The sequence below is a fragment of the Phodopus roborovskii genome, unplaced genomic scaffold (genome assembly GCF_943737965.1).
Source record: "Phodopus roborovskii unplaced genomic scaffold, PHOROB, whole genome shotgun sequence".
NCBI classification, from domain to species: Eukaryota; Metazoa; Chordata; class Mammalia; order Rodentia; family Cricetidae; genus Phodopus; species Phodopus roborovskii.
In genome coordinates, this window is record NW_026125680.1 from 2019703 (window position 1) to 2031423 (window position 11721).

Consider the following 11721-nt stretch of genomic DNA (forward strand, 5'->3'; position numbering starts at 1 on the left):
CTGAGACGAGATCAAGGGTTTGAGGCCAAGCAAGGCTATATCGTAAGACACTGCCAATACACACACACACACACACACACACACACACACACACACACACGCACACGCGCACACGCGCACACGCGCACACGCGCACACACACACACACACAGCCACCACCAGCACCAGCACCACCACCAACAACAACCTTAACAGCCACCACCAGCAAGAAAAAGCAAGTATGAATTTTCAGTTCAGGGTGGAATGCTTCTAATGCCTAACTAAAGTAACAAAACTGAGTTTTCAACATATGAAGCCATGCAATTTGTGGGTGTTTTCAGATCTAATAATTCGTTTATTTTTTCCTCTATGTATATGTGTATATCCTATGTATATGAGGATTTGTTTATGTACAAAGTCCAGCTGGTGTTTTCCTCTACTGCTCTTTTAACTTTTTTTTTTTTTTTTTTGACACAGGTTCTGTCACTGTAAGGTCACCATTTTGGCTAGGCTGGTCTGCCAACTAACTCCTGGAATCTGCCTGCTTCTGCTCCTAATACTAGGGTTATGGCAGGTACAGCCAGGCAGGGCTTGTATGTGGATGCTTGGTATTCAAACTCAGATCCTCCTGTTTGCATAGCAAGTGTTCTCATGGAGAGCCATCTCTCTTGCTCTTTTTATTTTTATTATTTTTATTTTTAAGAATTATTTATTTTTATTTTGTCTGCATTGGTGTTTTGCCTGCATGTAAGTCTGTGTGAGGGCAGTGGATTCTGGGGTTAGACAGTTGTAAGCTCCCACGTGGGTGCTAGGAACTGGACCTGGGGACCTCTGGAAGAGCAGTTAGCCATATCTCTAGCCCCCCCTTTTTTATAAGACAGGGCCTTGTTATGAAGTCCTGGCTTATGCAGACCATGCTGGCCTCAAACTTGGCATGATCCTCCTGCCACTCTGCTGGGATTACAAGTGTGAGTGAGCTATACGCTTAGCTAGACCTAATAATTCTTCCAGATACTTTAATATCTGTTCACATGATTCAGTCCATAATTTATTTACCGTTACTCCAACCTAAACATGGAAAAATGCAGTTAACACTAACAAGACCAATGAAAATGAAACAAAACTACATAATCACTGTTCATAGATAAGCTATTCAAACACTGGTTTTCATTCCGACTTAAAGGAAATTAGTGAGCCATAATTAAAATCCTAGAACAGTAAATATCTTTTGAAAGGTAAAACAAGAAAAGTCATGCTAAATATAAGTGGCCTTAGTGGTCTGACTTAACAGTGCATGTGCCATAACTCTGTAGCATGACTACCTGCCCTTATTTTCTCTCCATTCAAATGTGGCAGCATCACATAAAAGGACTCAAAAGACTTGGATTTTAGTTCGAGCTAAGATGTGTCACTTCCTTTTCTAAGTCTAGGTTTCACTTTCAGTTAAATGAGAAGGATGAGCCAGATTATGTCTAGTTAATCCCTAGACTGAAAATGCATGATCCTATCATTTCTAAGACTTGAGACCTGGGAAGTCTAGGACTTTCTCTGTCACTAAAAATATGGTGAAAATACTGATTTTTATAACATGTTCTCAGTTGCAGCCTTTAGAATATATATATATATATATATATATATATATATATATATATATATATTTCACATTTGGAAGAGGCATTCAACTCATATAATTTATATAATAAATAATTTGAAATCTATGGATTTGGAACTATGTATCAAATCCATCAATGTTTGTTAAAATAAGACATTATAAAAATATGTAAGCCAGGCCTGGTGGAACAGCCAGTAAGGCCAGCTACTCAGGAAGCTGAGGCAGAACAGAATGTTCAAGGCCTGTCTGGGCATCATGGCAGGGTATACATTAAAATACAAACAAAACAAAACAGTCTGGGAATACAGTGGTAGAGTGTATCTAGCATAAATAAGACCCTAGATTCAATCTACACAACAAAACAACTCAACATCCATATGTGTGTGTGTGATATATATACAGCTTTCTCCAAGAACAAAAGTTTATTAACAAAAGCACACTGTACTGAATCTCAATAAAATGACAGAAATTTAAATTTCAAAGGGTTCTCAAAATGTAATTTCAATTTAAAGTTGATGGAATAAGATGAGTCATGGTGTTGGACTCTTTTCTACTATACCACAGTTCCTCCAGCCTTTCCTGCTGTATTAAGCAGCAGAACAGAAAGAATGTCACATTATGAAACTCATCTGGGATGTAGTTTTGCTATTAATTCACTATGGCATCATGGATAAGCCACTTTCTCTCTCTGGGCTTTAGTTTTCATAACATTTTATAAGAGTTAAACTAATTGCCATTTCTACGTATAACATTATGACAATATAAGTATTATATAATAAAACAAAAATATAGATTCTAGAGAGTGCAAATGGGAACTTGCAGGCAAAAGAAGCGAAAGGTTTGCACTGGTGGCTTTAAATAGATTTATCAATTCAATTTAGAAGGTTGGTACAAAAGTATTTTACTCTTGTATCAACTGGGGGACGATCCCTTCTCCACACAGTGCAGAATAGCTATGATGTATTAGAAAAAACACTGGGCTAGTGTTTGATGAGTTGGTTTCAAATGCCAGGTCTGTTGCTTGTAAGGTGTTTCTCCTACACCAAAGTATTTAACTTCTCTAAGATCTTTTTATGTAAAAATGGAGAAAGTCCCCATCAAAAGAAACCACTATAAATGTGGTACACATTACAAATTGGGTAAGAGATGATCAGACACCATGGAAATGTGACTGCACTGGACTCAAACTCTAATCAGTGGCTGTTTATTAAATTTTCTTTCAAGGCATAGATTAACAAATAGGTAAGAAGTGTAAGGAGTAGATCGTTATTAAGCAACAGACTGTGTATTTGGATTCTGTTGATTAACAAAACATCAGGTGTCTCAAGTGTCCACTCAATTTAGTACAATTTGGTGAAATGTTCTGTGTATTCCCAAACACACAAACATTAGGAAACATTTCTTTAAGTGGCCAAATTCACTCAATTAGCCTCTTAGGTGCTTGTATGGTGTGCCACTTCAGTTCATGTCAAGGAAGGAACAGAATACATTTCTTATGATCAACTAGTTAGTGATGCTACCTGTTTTCAGAAATCAAGATTTCTCACTGAGTTTTAAAGCTCTTAGCTGCCAAGCTAAGTCTGCTCCCAGTACCTTCCATGTCTGCCACAGAGGATGGAGGAAAATATAAACAAAGCCACCCCTTTACTGCTCTCTCAATATTGCTAACTGTTTCAGATAAGTCTATTTTTTCCCCAATTCTCTCACTAATAGAGTACGAGGGAAAGCATATAATCCAAACAAATCTCCTCATTTTTTTTTTCCATAGAGCTCTCAACATGCTCAGTTTGGGGTTAAGCAAGAGTTAAATTTAGGAAGCTGGGTCCCAAAGGACTTTTAAAAGAAACAAACTTTTCACCTACTATCAAAGTTTAAAGTTCTTGAGAAGCTATATCATCCTAAGGGGAAGAAGTGACTATCAATTCTATCATAATGACTCATTGGATTCAGATAAGTAAAACAGTATAAGTTTGTATCCCGCCTCCCAAAGTAAGCATTGTATAAAGCTAACAATGTAATGCCAAGAAACAAGGAGAAGAATTCACATTTGAATATGATTTCTGTGTTAGGTATTGAATTTAACAGTTTACAGAGGTCCTGGAATAACTGTGCTTTCTAAACTAAACTTACTTTATTCAATGAGGAAGAACAATATCCACATGGCTCTAAATTGCTAACATAGTGAAAAATGATTATTCCCCCCACATAAAAAAGGAAAAACCAAAAGAAAAACCCTGCATAAATATTTCCTAAGTGATTTTTCACTCATTTAACCTGAGCTGATGAGCTGACAGTTCATTACTTTGAAGGAAAAACCATACAGACTTTATTTCAGGAGAATCCATTCTGTTTGAAAATCTAAACACATTTTCTACCCTCTTCTACCAACTTACAAACTTAGATCAGATACTGAACTTGAGGGAGATTCAGTGGTATCTCAAGGCAGATCATTATCATCCTAAAATCTCACAGTAGTCACAGACAGCTTCCTGGAAACACACATATTAGTAATCTACCAACATACATTTCTTTCTGATTTCGTTGCTGTAACTTTTTGGGTATAATATACAATGTGTATAATACATAGCAGGTTTTTAAAAGGACTTCTAAAATGTACTGATAACTTTATTTCTACCTAAGTATTTCTTCCTCGGAGACAAATGCAAAAACTGAAGAGACTTCAACTCCAAGAATCCTACACTAATATACACATTTTACCAAGTTTCAAGATTTTATAGTCTGACAATATATTTCACTGCTAGTTCCAGACATGTCAGAAGAGTTCTGAAATCATTTTAAACGCTATTTTAACTCTGAAAAAGTAGAGGAGTAAAATAAGTAAGTCCAAATCTTGGTCAGAGAAGCTGTCCAACTAGTGAACTTCCTACTCAGAGCTACCCATATTAATCACCAGTAAAACATCTTGCAAAATTAGATAAAGGGCACAAAGCTGGGCTCTCCTTCCAAGGACCAGATTACTCAGCACTTGTTTGTACATCTGTATTCGGCTGTGTACATTTATGTCCGGCTGCCGTTTCAGACCACATCATTCTCTCTAATGGTAAGGATCTTGTCTACAATTTCCTCTCGTGCACAGTAAAGGGCTATTTCAGTAAAACACTGTTGATGTCGAGCACATTGGCTGGAGGTCTTCCTTGAGTAAATACCTGCCTTATCCCCGCTTCTTTTCCCTTTTCCTTTCTTATGCAAAAGAAAAGGTGAATGGCAAATAGTACAGAATTACAGCCACTTCAGAAATGAATAGGCAAACTAGAGGTTTTTAACTAAAAGACCTAGGGAAGTTCAATTTCTCCTGCTACCGCTCCTTTTGGTCCCTGAGAGTCGAAACAGATGCTGGGAAGGTAAGCTTTGAACACCGCAAATAACAAATCTTTGCCTCTTAGACCCAAATGCCATCCACTGAATGGCTGGCCAAGACAAGAAAGGGGTTCCGAAGGAGTCCCCGGGCCGTTCACTAGGGCAAAGGGTGGAGGAGGATTCCCTGTCCCTCTTCCAACTCATCTTGCCTTAAGGAGTCCCAGGTTTGCGTTCAGAGGCGTCCAAGTGAGACTAAGAGGAACAGCGGTGACGGACACAGCGGCATTTGGGAGAGGAGTAGAGAGGCACGGGAGAAGCAAGGGACTGGGATGTCCGAGTTCTGGGCCCGGGCTGCGATTACTTACCCTACAGGATAGCCACCCCCCAGGTGCACATCTTCAGGGGCATCATAGAATTCTTCAGTGTCGCTTTCCGACGCCATTTATAGGACACACCCGCGGGTGAGGGGGCCGGCTCCGCCTGGAGGAAGGGTGCTTCTCAGCGTCTCCTCCTCGTCAGTTAGAGTGTGGAGCGGTGGGTCCCGGGCGACGCTGAGGAGGGCACAGATGACGTGGAGTGAGAAGTCGGTTAGGGACAGGGGACGACCCTCAGTTGCTGGGCTAAGGGGATGACCTGCAAAGCGAATGCCTGTGGTGGCTGCAGTGGGTCTGGGACTGTTGCCGGCGTCCCGGGCACTAGGTGTATGAAGAGCGCTAGAGAAGAGGCTGTGGCTCTTCTCAGTCCGGGAGAACAGGCAGCGGGCGTGCCGGCGACAGCAGCTCCAATTTCTCCCGCAGCGGCAATTACAGCTGCTGGGAAAGCTACTAGCCCGCAAAATACCGACGCGCACCTACCCTCGCGAGATTTCGGGTCGGGCCGGTTAAAGCGTGGGCGGGGCGGAGAGGTGGCAGGGGGGCGGTCCCAGAGAGGCAATGTTCTGATTACTAATACGGGAGAAGCCTGTCAAAATGGCGCAAGCGCGGTGAGGGCATTTGGTGGAGGCCGGAAGTCGCGGGGAATAAGGGAGGTGGCTAGACTTCAGAGGGGCGGGGTCTAGGACCTGCGCAGGAGCAGCCCGGTGCCAAAAGGCTGAGGCGCGCCCGACTTAGGTGGGATCTGGCTTTTAGCGTTTTAGTCACTAATTCTAAGTGCAGTTCGAAGGAGAAGCTTTTTGAGAGGGATGGTTTTGAGTCCTTTCCGTTTATCGTGAGAGAACGGTGTGGGCATTTGGGGTTTGTATTTTACTTTGTCGTCCTAGCCAAGTCTGAAATAGCCCACCATATGATTTTGGCAGTTTTACCATCTCTAGTCTATAGGATTAGACCTGTCTTACTCACTTACTATGAGATCTCTAGTTGACATCTACATATGATCCAGGTGGCCAAAGGGTAAAGTCCATAAGAAATAGATAGCTGGGGAGTGTTCCATTTCCAAAGAGTAATTAATGATGAATTTATTGCTGGAGCTGACCCAGAATAAGGCTTCCAATTACTTTTCCTCTATACTTATCTGTCGTCGCTGCCCACGATGTTGAGAGAAATTCTATACTGCCCAAGATGTGTGTCAGCCAATTACAAACACACACACACACACACACACACATGTTTATGACAGAGAATGCGTTACCATTGCAAAGCTAAGACAGTAACTTAATTCTGATCTTCAGTTGCCCAATGTCCAGTGACTAAAACAGAAAGATGCTTTTTGAAAGACTGAAATGTTCTTTCTGAAACAAAGCGTCATTCATTGCCCATTAAAACGATAATATTGACTTTCAGTGTTTTCGTGAGGGACATCTATTTCTTCCACTGACGTCATATAGGCTCTTGGAGTAGTTTGTGCTGCCTCAACTGTTAATCAAGATGGCAGCATAAAAGCTTGGATTGGTACCAGGGACATAGCCTTAGAGAGATTAGAAATAGGATTCTAAAGTGTGAAGCAACCCAACTCCAGGCAAGATCTACTGTGCTCTGGGGAATTTCTATTTATTTTTCTCCAAAGCTGGGTTTCTTTGTGTAGCCTTGGCTGTCATGGAACTCTGTTGGCCAGGCTAGCCTCCAACTTGGAGATTCACCTGGCTCTGCTTCATAAGTGCTGGGATTAAAGGCGTGCCACCACCACCCAGTCCATGGATTTCTATAAATTTAAATGCTATAAACTATAGATTCTGTAACATCCCAGAGGAGTTAGGAAAAACACAACATAATCAAATATGTTAATATTTTGCAGCAGAACATATGTTAGTTTATATGAGTAAACAAAAAATAGTGTATAGCCTCATTCAATTCAGATAACTACTGCCAAATAAATTAAGATAGATAATTTGATTGTGAAATAAGTACCTTAAAACAAAATTGTGTTCTATATTTACATCATTTACCAACCTCTTCCTTCCAACTCTTCCCATGTCAATGCCACCCCCCAAATGATGGGTCTCCTTTTCTTTAATTATTATTGAAATATATATATATATATGTATATATATATATATGTGTGTGTGTGTGTGTGTGTGTGTGTGTGTGTGTAAAACCTACTGAGACCTGTTTATGTTGCTCACATATGGTTTTATGGCTGGCCAATTGGTGGATATATGAAATTTTTAAAATTTCAAATGAAGGCTTAAAATTGAGCCTTTTAAATTAACATGAAAATATCTGGATTTCAAGAGCTTTATGGATTTCCAAAGTGCAGGCAAGGGAATTGTGGGTTCTTCTGAAAGTATAACTTTATCAAAAATTACTATTAGATTTCATGTGTTTTAAATGTGCTAAATAGACTTGTTAAATAAGCTGGTGAGATGACAAATGTTTATTGAAAATTTCTAAAATGTTTACACTGATCAACATACACACTGCTCCAAAGCCACAGAGAAACCCTGTCTCGAAAAGACAAAAACAATAAAACGAAACAAACAAACAACAACAACAAAAAACACGCACACTGTACCCTCCAACTATAAGCAATTATTTGTAAATTGAAATGAGTTAATGGTACTGTGTGCATTGGTGAATGTCAGCACTAAGAGCATTTGAGAGGTGGAGGAAGGAAGGTCAGTATTTCAAAGTAATTTTAAGCCAAATAATTAGTTTGAGGCTATTCTAGGCTACCTAAGACCCTTCTTCAAAAAGCCAAAAAAAAAAAAAAAAATTCTCAAATTGCAGCGTTTTTTTTTTTTGTTTTTTTTTTTTTTCTTCTACCATGGAAAACAGCCTTTTCCTTTTGGATTATGGAAAAGGATAGTCTATGTTTACCAAAATATGTTACATAAAAGGTATAACCCTATAAATTTATTTTCTTCCTAATTACTTACTCTTGGTTTTTTTGAGACAGGGTTTCTCTGTGTAGCACTCATTCGGTAGACTAGGTTGGCCTCTACCTTACAGAGATTCACCTGCCTCTACCTCTAGAATGCTGTGATCAAGGGTGAGCACCACTGCAGACCAGCCCCTATATGTTTCTTAAATTTTTTTTTTTGTTTACATCCTGGATCTACTGTCAGAGGTCCCTTAGACTGCCCAGGACTTCTGGATGTATCCCTGGTGCATGAAAGAACTTTGGGAACGCATTCCCCATGGAGGGATACTCCCTTAACCTAGAGACAGGAGGGAGGGCCTAGTCTCTACTCCAAATGACTTGACAGATTTTGATGGTCCCTCCTGGAAGAAACCGCCCTCCCTGTGGAGTGAGGGGTGGGGATGGGATGGGAGGGGGGTCGGGAGGCATGGGAGAGGGAACTGGGATGGATATGTAAAATAAGAAAAAATTATATATATATATATATATATATATATATCTTTTTGGTTTATTGTATATGAAAAAGTATTTGAATGCTATGTTGCTATGTGGAATATATAGCAATTCAGTGAACATGTACTACTTAATGTCATGCAGTATTCTAAAGTGCTAAAGACAATTTGAATATGAATAAGGCAACTTAGTTCCTGTCTTTCACAGCACAAAGTCTAGTATTGGAGTCCCAGTTTGAATGAAGTTTTATTTGACTATTCCATGCCAAGTCTCTTGGAGTTTTCAAGGTAAGTTAAACATTAATATCTCTGTTGAGAAAAAGGTCATAAAGGGTAGTAGGAATGATAAGCCAATGACATCTTAGAGTTATTATAGTTGTCTATTTAAATTCTTTTATAATTGTATGGAAATATTAATTGTTGGGAACAATAAAACATATCCTAACATTCATCATTTTTAAAAATGTTAAAAATGTGTTTATTTTGCCCAAATATCAGTTTTTGAGTTTTAAAGCATTTAGATTAAAGCAGTGGTTTTAAAAGTCTTCATTATAGCTGGGTGGTGGTGGCACATGCCTTTAAGTACTACAGTCAGGAAGCAGAGGCAGATGATCTCTGTGATTTTGAGGTCAGCCTGGTCTACAGAGTGAGGTCCAGTATAGCCAGGACTGTTGCACAGAGAAAACTGTCTTGAAAAAGAACAACAACAACAAAAATTGTTGATTGTATGACTTGCAAGGTGTGAAATGTTTTGCTGAACTCTGGTCTATACAATAATATTCTGTGGGTTACCCCATAGTTGAAAGCACCCTTGAATTAAATGGTTATTTGATTTCATTCCACAAAAATCACAGGAGCTCACAAAATCTTCTGCGTAGATGGAAATTATGATAAAATCTTGTCCCACTTGGATCATTCCCAGTGGCTATAAGAACTACACTGCTCTAATGCTAAAGTAGGTTTAAGGAAAGTCATGGTGCTTGGCTAAGTACTCCTCTCTATAGCAATAATTCTACTCTACAGGGAGGAAGTCATCACTACCGTATGGAACAGCTTGTTGTGGGTTGTTTTCTCTCTTAAGAAGAATCATTCAAACTGTCAGGCTCCCTACAGCTAGTTTTGTGTGACAACCCTGGGAATAGTCACTCAGAACATCAGTGAGCCAAGCACCCTGTAAGCTATGTCGTCTTTCTTGAAGCAAGCACTCCAATGATAACTCGGGGAAAAAAATCTATAGACGATTGCAGTATTGGAGATACAATATAGACATGAAAAGATTTAATATTGCTATTTGTGCGAGACATTTTATGAGTTTTTGAAATATCAGAATCCATGAAGAACACATTCTGAGATTGTTCAGACCTTGTCAGGGACAAGATAACATTTGCTAAACCTCAGCCCTAAATTATCTGTTTGAAAGGTCAGTTGTGTTCTAGCTATGATACTAAATATTAAAAACACTTGTTCCTGTTTGGCTTTGGAATTTTTATATCTTTTTTCAGCCTTTCAGCGTACCTTTAAAATGATACTTTATGTTAACATTAAAAATGAGTTTTTAGTCCTTAAGCTAACAAGAACTGAAATAGAAAGTCTAGAAATGTATTGACATAGAAGAACCAGCCTGCAATTCAAATGAGTTATTTTATAATAGAATACTATGTAGCCATTCACTCTTGTTCAGGACTCTGAAAGAAAGAAAACTGGAGTTTCTTCAAAAGGAAATTTGTTAGATTATAGTTCTTCTATCATGATAAATACGTTAAAAATAGAACGTAAGGGGAATTTCACATTTGCATTGGAATTTCATTGCCAAAAATTAGATAAAAGCAGAAAACTACACTTAAACTGAAGCAAGTTGCACAGGAAAATACAAAACACACACACCCATACTTCAGCTATCTGCCACCAACCTCAGTTCATTGTGTTTCAAATCCTCTATGTTCATATGTAGTGGTAAAGCTTCCCATTTGCTCTCAGGTAGCGCCCTTAACACTATTTCGAAATAATTCACAAACTGCAACTCTTTTGACACCCACTTCATTCTTCAAACTTTATTTCCTTTCAAAAATTTCATTCAGGTATATATTGTATGTTTGAGTTTTCTATAAATAAACTTTGATGTTTTCAAAGTAAAGTGTTATATGTATTGTGACTTTTTGGAGAAAAGGTCTCACTATGTAGCTCTGGTTGTCTTTGAACTCACTATGTAGACCAGGCTGGCCTTGAACTCGCAAAGATCTGACTGACTCTGCCTCCTCAGTGCTGGGATTAAAGCCATCACACTGAGCTTCTTCTCACAAATTGAAGAATTCCTTTGTAACTTTCACAAGTGTGTGTGTGTGTGTGTGTGTTATATCTATCAATCTATTAATTGCTGAACTTAATGTATTGGCAAACATTTATGTAGAAACGTCAACCAGAAGTTTTGAACATATATATCCTCAACAGGAATCAGTACAATTTTATATGACACTGTTAGACTATTTCATCTCAGAATTTGGATGTTGAGATATAATTTCCAATGTGATTATATTTGAAATTGAAAAGTATCTTTAAAAGCCACTAGTCCAATTCTCATATCTGATGAATGGATGTGTTATACAAACTTCCCTGATCCATAATCTTTCAGGGTCATGGAACTATGGAACTTATTATTTTCCCAGTCAGGTTTTTTTTTTAATCTCAAACATTAACAAATTTCTTCATTTTATTTAACCTGAAACTAGATTTCTGTAACTTTGATCCTTTTGTAATTATGTTACTAAGCTCATATAAATCTTTTTCATCTGTTTAAAGATGATTGTTTTAATCCTTTCTGTGCTGCCATGGTGGGATAATTGAGTCTGGGTAATTTGTGGAATAGTAGTTCTTTTTGTACAGTTCTAGAGGCTCTAAGTCCAACATGGGAAGGGGAGGTTCGCACTGAACGAGAGCCTAAGAGGGAAAGAGGGAAAAGAAGGAGGCCCAACTCACTTTTATAACAAAGTAAGTCTTTCAGTAACCTACTACACAGTAATGATAACCCATTTATGAACCACCTTCATCCATTCAACTCCTATAAATCCC

At 38.6% G+C, this 11721-nt stretch overlaps 2 protein-coding genes across 3 annotated transcripts in view; one reads left to right on the top strand and one right to left on the bottom strand.

The window, feature by feature from the left end:
* The window catches only part of Wdr44 (WD repeat domain 44), a 91999-nt gene extending 86245 nt beyond the window's left edge, over positions 1-5754 (bottom strand). The window contains exon 1 of the mRNA XM_051178445.1: positions 5275-5754. Within this exon, the coding sequence (XP_051034402.1) occupies positions 5275-5351 (77 nt within the window). The 5' untranslated portion in view covers positions 5352-5754. The remainder of the gene's footprint in view (positions 1-5274) is intronic.
* Positions 1-11721, top strand: part of Klhl13 (kelch like family member 13) — a 585186-nt gene that overhangs the window by 203144 nt on the left and 370321 nt on the right. The window lies entirely within an intron of this gene.